The following is a 12,473-nucleotide window of genomic DNA, read 5'->3' on the forward strand; positions in this document are numbered from 1 at the left end:
GTCCCGCTCTGCTTCAGCACGGTTTAAGGGGGGAGGGAGACTGACGCATCGCAGTAAGTACACCAAGCTTCAGTTCCCAGTATGCAAGCTGCGAAACGCCACGCCGTCAGCTACTTGTGCCACTGACACCGAGCCGGGGATGGAGATACAGTAGTGTTGCCGCACAGCAGCCTGTGAATGTAGCGCACACAGCACGGCGTCTTGGCGCACAAGTGTCGGCTGTGGAGACGGATATCTGGCCAGCAGTGTCGCCGCGACTCAACAGTGATGTCTGTGTGCACAATTTTGTTTAGTGTGAAATTACGGATTAATCCAAGGCTGTAAATTCCTCGGAGACGTAATTGCGGAAGGTAAGGTTATCATTATTATTATTATTATTATTATTACTATTCTGATTATTAATTTTATTATTATTATTATTGTTATTGTTGTACTCTGGTGTTTACTATCACCGCTGCATGTTTATCCCATAGCCATTAACTTCATGACTGCTTCGTCTCTGTTGCCTCCTAATCCCAAATTCTAGATGTACTTAAGAAACGATGGAGGGGGCTCAGAGACAAATGTCGTAAAGCTCAGCCTACCCGCTAACTTTTCAAAGATTACGTTAAAACCTACGGGCTAGAGTGGAAAACAGGGGAGGGGAGGGGGCTCGGAACCGGGATGAAGAAGGATTGCCTTCTCTGAATTTCACTTGGAGTCCCTGGTGATCTGATTTGCCTAAGCGTGTCGACTTTGTTGTGGGACTATCATGGTTGAAGTAAAGTAATCTGTGAGTCAGAGCACTGCGAGTGTCTCTCCGATCAGTGCAGATGTTTAGTAATCCCCCGGCGCTGACCCTCCCTAGAATAATCCCTGTGGATTTGCTGATTATGCTGCTGACCACCTACCGCGGCCACGGGAATCTGTCTAGTCCACGATCCCGTTGGATTAAACAAGAAAAACGGGAGAAAACTTCATCTCCCTCACTAATATATTTTTAATTCACGCACAGCAACCGTTTGTATTAACTATAGTGAAGGGTAAACCCACCTTAACTCAGTTTGTCCCCCTTGTCAGGGTGAGAGATCTTTAGGTGTAAGAAAAAAAAAATCACAGTGGCACCAAACTGTTGGGTATTTCAAGGAAATATAAATAAAATGTGTGGCTGATTTTTGTTCATATTGGTGGCTGTCTTATGCTAATCAGTAACTAGAGGTCATAGTTAACCAACTTTTTAAGTACATCACTTCTGTTACTCAATGCATCTGGCAGTCATTAGTAAGCTGTCAAATGGCTATTCTGGATGCCTGTATTGGATTCTTGTATTGGATCAGATGTCATAAGCCTCCTTTAATATGTTTAATAGATATTTAATCATCTGTCGGGTTTTAGTTTTTGCACTCTTAAGGGATGGGCCTGGATATTATGGCAGATCTGACATGTCCATGTCTGCCAAAATTGCTGGCAATTGCAGTCAAAAGACGACTGAATGTGGTTCATGTAGAAATTTCTACTTTTGGAAGATCGAATGGGGCTCAGTGCGTACACAGGCACTGAGCCCTGGCACAGGCAATGCGTAGTATGAAATGCCAGTTAGAGCAGTTCTGGGTGCTGCATATGAGCCTCTGTTTGAACACGTAATTTCCTATCCTCCTTGTCACCCTGAAAAGAGTTTAGTGAAGTTATCCAGCAGTTCAGACTTGATTTATGAATTTTAACGTTTCTCCACAAAAGTCAGAGATAAGAGAGCCAAGACTTGAGGATATTTAATCCTAAATTTAAATATTTCAGTGGAAGATGTTTAAAAATGACTTTGAACTAACCACTGTGGAGCTTGGAGAGTAGATTGCGCCACTCACCAACATTACCACAACCCAGGCGCTGCAGACCATAAGTTGTGGTGACTGCAACGCTCCACGTGAAGGTGCACAGTAAAGATAACAGAAAGGCAAAATCAATCATTAATTGTCCACATTGTTATTTGATTTGAATTGTTAATGCTAATTGGTGTGGCATAAGTGGCATTTTGTTTGAGTGGCATGTAACGAGTGATATCTGGTGCTTGCCTAATGCACCGGAGGCTGCCCAGATGAAAATAGCCCTTTAATGGTTGCTGTGCAGGAAGCCAACAGCCTGTCAGAAGTGATGGAGCACAGAAGTGACATTAAAAATACTCTGGGATAGATGCATTTAGAGACGCATCATAAAAGTTTCATCACATGGTTTCTGCTGCAAGTATCGAAGAAATGTGTCATCAAGGTAATTTTTATTTCATGTCTCTCCAGGAAAGCTAGCTCGCAGAAAGGAGGGAATTCTGCATTTCCACACGATGCACTGGGTCTGTGTGAGACGTGTCGGGAGACGTTTTAATGAAGTCATTGGTGGCATTGTGTTCACAGCTTTGCTACTCCCATGTTGCCTTGCAGAGAGGAAGGAGTCTTCACTTTGACTTGTTTTGTCATCGGATACACTGTAGTAAAAGCAGTGTCATTAAAGCCACATGGATGCTTCTTAACCAGCTACCATTTAGTCCCGTCAAAGAAATCTCACCAGTCAGCTGTTGAAACTCTAGGCAGGCTGGGAGCGAGGGGATAAGCAACAAATACAGTACAAGTCATTACTGCAAAATAAACCCAAACAGGGCGATACAGCACCCCAGCAGAGGGGTCTTGTATCACCATGAAAGCGTCTATTTTGCAATAATACCTGGCTGACTGTACTTTATCGCACTCAATACATACCTGCTTACCAATACAGTTAATAAACTGACAGAAAATTGATGTTAAATGACTATACTACTTGCAGACCTAGTGTAAAAGTTTTGCAAAGCTAGGTAGCCATGAAACAAACAAACTGATTGTCTCTAGCAACACTCAGTTGTACAATTTAATGGTCATAATTCAGAAGTAACTGCCAATTGGCCAATTATAAGTAAGTATTCGACAAAGCCATTTCATAATAAACAAAATTGCCTCCATCGGGTTCAGTTCTCTAGCTCGTGTGCACTGAGTTTTTAGCAGGGCTGCATGCTTGTGTACAGTAACTGGATTTTTTTATTGGTTGAACTTTTCTGGTTGATGTTGATGAGCAAATGTTCTGTTTGTCCTGCAACATGTGCATTTGTCCTTTAGGAATTTTGTTTTGCTAAATGGATTCACAAACCCGAGTGCGAGTCCAGGCTTTTGATATTTTGTCCCAACGGTGTGAGCAGACATTCCTGCACTTTGACCGCATGTTACAGGCCTCCGGCACTCACAAGAGACAAAGACTGCAATCTTCAAAGGTGCTTTGGCTTCCACACTGATAGACAACGTACCATTCTGAGTCTGATATGGATCAGTTGAAGCTTTTGAACAGGAGAAGGGTATTTTTTGCGACTTAAACCCAAGTGGCATGAGGGCCTTGCCGATGAGGTTGTCCTTATGACAAACAAATGCTTGGTGTCAGTTGTTAAGCATGGCTGCTTTTTTGCCTCACTTCGATGGTTTTTCAAAGTAAACAGCACCGAGAGATTTTTCAGAATATCATTATGGATGAGGAAGCTGCAGGCCCCTGATACTACTTTAGCAGAGTGCAGTGTGGTTTATGCTTTCAGTGCCATGCATTACTTGTCTAAATCTGACATAATAGAGTTGTTTGACAAGATGGTGAGGAATTCTTGTCAGTCAGCAGGGAAAGCACAGGGCAAATTGATATGACTGTTTTACATGGGTATTCCTTAGCATAACACATAACACTGAAGACATGGTAGATATGATTAGGTTGTATTCTGCTTATGTAAGACGTCAGCACCCCAGAGCACCAGGTAACACTGCAAGTAAGGTTTGTGGATCTGAGCTATTCTTCTTGTAAGGATTTTCAGTTGTCTACTATTTTGCAGCGAAGTTGAACTAGATAGACGAAACAGGCAATTCACTTGCACTGCATCAAAGTGAGTGATTGTGGTTTAATGCATAGAGTAAGCTCAAAGAGAAAGTAAAAATTATTACTCGGAATCCACTGGATACCAGTTTTGGAGATTGCTGGCGCCTTTTTTTTTCTTTTGTGAAAATGTTTAGGCTAAAAAAAGCCAGTTACTGGTAAAAGGGTCTCCTTAAAAGGCAGTTGCTCTGCTCAGAACAAGTTGTCCCCAGTTTGATGTTGGCCTGTACTCCACAGACTGGATTTCAATGAAACAAATCTTTTATCTGCATGGGATTGCATGCAAAATCCTCCGCCCACTACTTCACTCCTAGGGGGATGATGGAGTGTTATCTAATTCAGTCAAAGTAAGGTCATGAATAAGTATAATTCACACAAAAATGTGTCCCGCCTTCATCAGCAAAAAGGATGGTGCACACATTGCCGTGCATTGGGGGCCCACAACTGTCATGAATAAGTGCACCGGATAATAATATAACATAGCTTTTTAGTGATGTCTACTGAGCCCCATCTCTCTTTTCATTTCTATTATTCAAATGAAAAGAAAAAAATAGACGTTAGACAGCTCAGTAAGACAGCTCCATCTCCCGTTCTATTTATCTAGTCTCACTGGTTCTGTAAATGCCCTATTTGTAATCCAATCATATTATAATCATTTCTCTGTTTTAAGGAGAGCTTTGTATCACGCTGTCACTTTTAGGCTTTTGGTTTCAAGGCAGAACAGTCCTTGGGGTAGTCTTTGCAGACTGTCTGTGCTTGCAATGTTTCCTAATTCAAACAATGTTGTGCACTGTCTCTCCTTGGGAATGGCTTTAATTGAGTGCTTAATAAGAGCAATGCCACACAGCAACCAACTTCAGGGGAGATCTGAGCTTTGGGACTACTGCATTATTAAATGTACTTATATAAGGGCTGCAAACGTCTTCATTCCAAGCAATCTCGGGTTGAGGTCAGGTTTGTGATTCTTCTTGATAACAAATTTCACTCGGTGTGGATCTCTGTGGTCTTACTGAACATCCAAAAGAGGACATCTTCAGATTTTTTTTTTTTTTTTTTTTTTTTTTTTTTTTGGTGTGTGTATTTTGGAGAGGTATATGCTAATAGTCTATTGGGGTGTGGCTGTCAATGCAAGAGCCATCTTCCCTCCCTTGTTTACTACAATATAAACATTAAGTAAACTGCATTCCTTGTAGGCCACTGGCATTTTCTCTGTCTGACTTGGGATTAAAGAATTGAATGGAGTGTCTGAGAAGACTCAATGCAATGTTACACATGTATCCTCAGCACTGTGTTGCTTTTTATTGGTAGCTGTCAATAAACTCTTAACAACTAGCCCAGACTTTATACATGTCGCTGTCACAAGTTTGAGGGTTGGATCTCTACTTTCTTGCTTTGTGGAAGTGGAGTTTTTCATGCCCGCGGATACTGCATTTGCTGTCTTACCACAACAGTGAGAATTGTTAATAGCTGAAATTATAGGTCCAATCAATGAATATTCTTCTAAATTGCTGTTACATCCATGCTGGAGCTGGCGAACCATTACACGCATATAGAGATGTAGATATTTTTATTTTAGCTCATACAGTGATGAATGGGTCTTTTGTTCATGTGACATTGTGTTTTCAATGGCGTGCAGCAGCGCCGAGAGTTTTTGCCGTGAGTGGAGAAGACACATTTATTGTTGGATTACTTCCAGAAACACAAACTCTGTGTGCGTCGTCCTTATAAAACACTTTATGAGAGTTAGCTCCTCACACTTTCGCACTGTGCTATATGAAGGGTTAAAGAAATATAAGTAGAAACATCTCCGTAAACTTCACGCTTTTAAGTTCAGTTGTTATTTGTTTAGCACTGCACTTGTAAATTTAAAATAAAATGTGTGACACTATTGACAATGAAATTCTAAAAAAAAAAAAAAAAAAAAAAAAAAAAATCAGTAGTTTTTGTACAAGTGACATTTAGTATATTGTAATGACATTTGTTAGTGGCAATGGCATTTTCACAAAATAGCTTGGAGAAAAAAATATGCTGATTTATCAGCTTATTTAAACCAGGATTTTAATGAGCTGAAATTCACTGGCACCAGCGTGCTTGACATGTAGTGATGATCTCAGTATCCAGGTTCAGTGGCAGGAATTAGCCACCACAAACTGGAAATTATTATCTATCACTAGCCACAATGCTTGAATTCAGTGCTCTGACCTTTACACATGTTAACCAGTACACACACACACAGACACACAAAAACAGTACACACCAAACTATTTACGCTTAATATTTTTCTCATCCACAGAAGTGCCAGTAGAACCATGTGCATTTTTTAACCTTTCCATTCATATAAATCCTGAGTGTGTTTGCTGCAGTATTGTTCAGCAGTGCCCTGCTGCTCACGCATGCAGTTGCACCTGGGAGCTGCCCACGGTTCTGCTTTTTGCCACTGAGCAGCTCCACTGAAGCAGTTGGAGGTGAAGTGTCTTGCTCAAGGGCGCCTCAATGGCACCAAGAACCTCGGAAAAAGGCTTCCTTTGTGCCCAGCTGCACAGACAACCAAAAGAGCACCAACTGATACCAGCAAACACAGTTATTTGTGTATTTTGACTCTCAGATAACCGCTCCTTGGGGGAAAATGTAGCAGCCCGGGCTGTACAGTGCATCGCTTTTATCCAAAATCACAAACAATGTACTGGATTAAAACAATTATTTTTGGCTGGCAAACAGATTTTGAAGATGAATTCGGTAATATGTCAACTAGTTAATGGCGTCTTAGTTATGACACATTATGCAGCTGCTACAACTGATTTTCCCAATTATCCAATTAGCAGATCTTGATTTGCTGGCATTGGCAATTATCATTAGTTGCCATTTGTTGTTGTTCAAAGTCCCTGAAGATTTTTTTTTTTCCTCCAGAGATAAAAATAAATAAATAAATAAATAATAAGAATGAGTTGTTTGACATCAAGAACATACTTCTCATTGATACGAGGTCATTAAGTTTTCATAGAATTGCAAATGCAAGGTGAGGCCGTTCAACATCTCATCTATTTCTCAAATGAAATAATTAAGCATTCCAGAAAAAGCACTGTTTGTTCAGCAGGCCATTTCAGATGTCTGTGGTTCAGATAAATGGGATTCTGTAGTCATTGTATCAAAGTCCAATTAGCTGCTTCATCCATTTAAACCAAGGACAATGCATGGGAAGAAAAAAAACAAAAAACATGCTTATTTGGCTTTGTTGTGGAGAAGAACACGACCCATTTTGGATTGATGGGAAATGGAGATGCGCTAAATCACCAAACTTTCCTGGTTTGTGCCAGACAGTCATATAGTGCAAATCAGGCCCATTAGCAGAAGGAAGGTCAGTCAAGTCCACTTTCCTAATAGTCCTGTCATATTCATCAAAAGCTCACAACTTCAGGATACATTGTCATTTTAGTCGGAAATGTCAAATGTTAATATCGGATTTTCATAATGGCTGTTTGATCAACCCCTCTCCTTATGTGGCCTCAAATTTTCTTTTCTGAAAAGACACAGAGGCATCCATGTCAATTATGTCTGCAAGGAGGAGGAGCAGAGAGCTTAAAGGCGAGTGAATAAGGCTTTGGCAGATCCTCCCAGACATTAGCAAATGATGTAGTCTGAAAAAAAAAATAAATAAATAATTGATTCTGTGCTTTCTTCACCCTCATATTGATGTTGATGTTATAGCTTGACCCCAGATAAAGACTGACCTCATTATATGAAGTTGAATTACTACACATGGCTCAAATTATTATGTAGCATCAACAGGGCTTTAGAACAGGGACACATTGAGGCAGTATTATGCTACGGGGGCTGGTGTACTGTGGGTACTGGAGCATTTATGTGCCAGACGTAGGATCAAGGTTATAAGCCAAATGCTTTCATACAAACACAGCACACTGACTTTTAAGTATGGGACGATCTTGAACACATAGATTTGTTTTACTCATCCTGCACAATGTGGACAGCCACAGAAGCATATCAGCCTTCATTTATTGACAAAAAAATCTATGCCCAATATGAGAATGCATTACTTTTGTTTGTGTAGCTGTAGTGATCCGAAAAGCGCATGTTTGTTTGAGATATTTTGAACAGCAGTTGTTCTGTCATAGTCTAAAGTGGAAAAGGAAATGGGGTTGTCAAAATATCCAGCGTGCGAATTTGCATGATTAGTTAGTGTAAGGGAAAGAAATGGATTTGTTTGCTATGGTTTAGTTTTAAGCTGTCTGGTGGAAACACAATGAAAGGGCTTTCACGCTGTGCAAAGCATCCACATCCGTCTGCTACAGTATATCTGCTTTTTTTTATAAAGTGTGAAAACATAGTGCAGTCTCCTCTGGTTAGTAAGCAATAAATAAATATGCAACAAAATCCATGTGTCCAGTCGAGCCCGCAAAGAAGTTGCCAAGTTTACTGAGCGGCAACATACAACAGCACTACATACAGACAACAACAAGTTACATAGCACTATTCTATGTGCATTGTTTGTCGCCAGCTAATAATACTGGCAAATGTCATGTTATAAATATTGTTCAGGTTGCTCAGTAAAGACCTTTTCCAACCTCAACACGTTGTGCTTAGTATGAATATGAGCCTTGTGTCAAGGTAAGATGGCTTCACTGACTCCAGTGAATGTAATAGGATTTCCAAAGAAAGGGCATGTTTCATCTATCAAGGTTATACTCAATACAAAGGGCGAGGCTATAGAAAGGAGAACACTGAGCTTTGACCTTGTAAGCCATATGAAAAGACTTTCCTTTTTATACCCATCATGCAGGTACCTGCACAACTTTTTGATGTTTTTGTTCCCCTGAGGAGACATAATCTTCCTCAACAAGGGCTCCAAGTGATTCTGCTTAGACGCCTTGTACTTGATTGCAAATAGCATGCGTAAAGTGTCTGGTTGCAATATCTCTTAAAGGAGTCACACTCTGTGTTGGTTATCTAACTTAAGGTAATATCTGATGTGCTGCTCTGAAGAAAAAAGGCATTCAGTTAATGCTTGTGTGAATTATACCTGTCAGTCATCTCCTGCTGTCTCAAATAGCAAGGTCCTTGCAAATAACAGAAACAGCTAGAAACATGTTGATTTCTGTGGCAATTTGAGATTTTGTCTTTTGTAGAGATTTTCCAATGTCAGCTTATTATTTAATATTAATTATAGTCCCCATTTTGCACAAGAATAATTTAATTAAGCCGGCTGTTGTAAATAGGTAATGCGAGAAAAATCTATTGATATTCCAGCATTCGAGTAATTTGCAGTTATGAGTGCATTGATTGTCTCCTGTCCTTATAATCTATACACATCGTCAGTCATTCTTCCTGTTATTAGCTGCTACTATATTACCTTGATGGCATTTCTGTTACTCTCATGCTGTCAGATGTTTCAATGACATGCACAAGGAACATGTAAATGAAGATATATATGTTTACATAAAAAATTAGGTTATTCTGGACAACTGTCAGGATTTTTTGAAAAGATCACTTGGTGGTTTAATCAAACTATATACAATAGAGTTGTAATCATTGTAGTTGTATAAGTACTTTTATTGGTTGCACCAGTAGAAGCAGAAGCAGTTGAGGATGATGAGGAAGAGTACTTGTAATTGTAGTAACAGTCGTAATGGAAATAATAATTTAAGCAGTAATAGCACTAGTAGTTGTAGTAGTAGCAGTACTAATAGTGGAACTAGTAGAAATAGCACTGGTGGTGGTGGTAGTAGTAGTAACAGTGATGGCTGTAGAAGTAATTGCAGTAGTAGCAGCAGGTGCATTACAGGTGGTACTACTACCAAAAATAGCATTACTGTTAGTTTAATTATTCTAATCGCAGTACGTGTTGCATCATTGTGGAAAGAAGACATTTAAGAGAAAACATTCACTGTATGCACATTTATTTACTCACAGCAGGAATACTAAGATTATAGCCTTCAAATGTCAAAATATCACAGTGAAATATATTGCATATATATCCTTTTATTGGCATTAAAAGTATGGTGTTGCATGTAAACCTAGCCGGTGCCTTTGTTAACATGAGGAACAGCTGGATATATGCTCCATATGCAGCTTGAGCATTTATCAGCTTTCATTTTTCCTGGGATCAAGTAACTAATTAGATTAGAGCAGCAATGGGCAAGAGCAAGTTTGTGAGCTGCTCAGTAGTGTGTTATCTCTAGCTGCTGGTGTGTTTTATCAGGTGGAGCGTTTGAGAGAGGTGGAAGGAGCCAGAGAAAGCGGTTTAATACTATAAAGGCAACGAAAAGCAAAGACACCTTAACAATGTCTTTGACAAATTGGATAGCAATAGTTTCATTATCAATTTTCATTTTGTCCTTTCAGTCAGTTCTTTGCTATTTTTAAAGTACGGCACCTTGTTTTTGTCTTTTTTTTTTTCAAAAACAAAAATTATTTCCATCGACAAAATGAATGCTGGCGGAGAGTGTTAAAATGAAATCTAAAAAAAAAAAAAAAAACAAAACAACAACATTGCAGACAAAACATACATTAATTGGCACAGTGCTTCGCTCTTGCACAAGATACACTTTAATATGCATAAAAAATGCACTGCGCTATAAGAGTAAGGCTCGGAGTACTGCACCATTAATGCACCCAAGACTCTGGCAACCTTCTGCATGATGTATGGAGATAAAAGGCCTGTTTTCTGTAAGTAGAGAAAGGAGACAGAGCTGGAAGCTAGAGAATCGGGGATTAATGAGAATGTGGCCTACTCGAACAAATTGATGTCTTTTTGTATGTTTCTTTCACTGGTTTCATCTCAGTCTGTAACGTACTGTGCTTTAAAACTTTGTATTGACGATGCTGAATCGCAGCAGGAGTGAAATAGAGACTTGTTATGCACCTTTTTACAATGGCAAAATTATACAAAGAGTCGTCGTTTTGGATGGGTCGGTGTTGAACATACCTGAACTCTATAAATAATTTTTACCCCAGAGACACTGGATTAATGCTGCTTGTTTCTTAGAGAAGCTCTGCACAAGGTACAATTCTCGTCTTAACTGGTTGTATTGCTTTAATTCTTACATGAGTGCAGCTTTTCCACAGGCAGCCTCTGACATTTCTGCCGACTTATTCTATATTCTTCCCTCAGAGTCTCTGGCAAACTGGATATTGCCTCTCTTCACTGCACCCCATTTACATTCCCTTAACTAGACAACCCCTCTAAACCAAATACCTTTCAAATTGGTTCCAAAACTAGTTAAAAGGGATATTAATGTTCAGTTTGGGACTGGGGAATTGAACAATGTAATTTGGTCTGTTTTCATTAAAGCAGACCACCAACTAGGGAAGTGATGTAAATCCGACTTAGCTCCTCAGTGAGGCATGCATCAACACAATAAAAATATCAAAAACGTATTGTAATATGCCATTGAGTGGTTAGTCTTCAAGGAGGAAAAGTGAGCAATTTCACTTTGGAAATGTTTCCTCCTTTGACTAAAACGTTTTAAAGTGCTGTCATGTATGCCGACGCTGGTTTCATAGCCACATGTTTTGCATTTTAGCCTCATTCATTCCTCCTGTTTTGCTTCTTCGTCTAAGGTTTGAGACGCTGAGAATTACCACCTATCTGACGCTCTGAAAACTTTCGAGTTTTAATTCTCATTCCAGGGAAATATCGTCTGGGTGGAGGGGGAAAGCACACAAACTGTTTTCAAACCCTCTCGATTTTTCCAGTGTTTTTCATCTGGCGGTTTCGCACTTTTATGAGCATAAAAGCCATGACGCATCAAGCAAGTTAAGGCTAGGAGAATTTTTATGTGTGGTTTTGCCTTTCATATGGACTTGAAAGTAGGTGTCCCTGGAGTTGGTGGCGATATGGAAATGGATGTATATCAGATGTGCTCATGTGCCCACCACCTACTCAACACTGAAACCCTTTCTTTTTCCATAGTACAACTTTTTGGAAAGTGGATAAGTTTGAATGGAGCTATGGCATACAATGGATGACTGAAAGTGAGGAGTCAAAAACTGAACCGTGCAGATTGTCAATAGTGTCCTGGTTAATGCAGAGATGGCTCAGACAGTTCACTGCAAGGTCACAAGTTAACGTGTAGCTCACTCAATTTTGGCTGCATGTTGTCATGTTCCGCAAGACCGTTCAAGTGTTTTTGTGCTCCATAATGGCCAAAATAAGCCTTGTGTGCAAGACAGACAAAGTGAACAGGATTTTCCAAAGTGCTGCTAATGAGAATCTGGCATGCATCTTACCGTCTGACCATACTCATCTCTCTCTTTTCTTTTCTATACAGATTGAGATCCCAGAGAGGTACAAAACGGATTCCATACATTTGTGATTGGATGTGAGACTACTTTGACCCTACAAAATTGAAGATGATGTTGCTATGGAAACTGCTGGTGCTGCAGTCACTTATGGGGTGCCTTGCAGGTAAAGTATCTTATTAAGAACTTTTGATGCATGCCAAAGCTGCCTTTGTGGAGTCTGAGTCCTTATTCATATGTATTTGGGGCAGGTGACAGTATGAAAGCCATAGTTTAGAATGGAGCGACCTCAAACAGATTAGCCATACACAAAC

At 39.9% G+C, this 12,473-nt stretch overlaps 1 protein-coding gene across 1 annotated transcript in view; it reads left to right on the plus strand.

Moving 5' to 3' along the window:
• The first annotated feature begins 235 nt into the window (after positions 1-235).
• Positions 236-12,473, plus strand: part of cntn4 (contactin 4) — a 131,881-nt gene continuing 119,643 nt past the window's right edge. The window contains exons 1-2 of the mRNA XM_030050988.1: positions 236-350; positions 12,189-12,325. Of these exons, the coding sequence (XP_029906848.1) occupies positions 12,271-12,325 (55 nt within the window). The 5' untranslated portion in view covers positions 236-350; positions 12,189-12,270. The remainder of the gene's footprint in view (positions 351-12,188; positions 12,326-12,473) is intronic.

The sequence above is a fragment of the Myripristis murdjan genome, chromosome 5, assembly GCF_902150065.1.
Source record: "Myripristis murdjan chromosome 5, fMyrMur1.1, whole genome shotgun sequence".
In the NCBI taxonomy this organism is placed as follows: domain Eukaryota; kingdom Metazoa; phylum Chordata; class Actinopteri; order Holocentriformes; family Holocentridae; genus Myripristis; species Myripristis murdjan.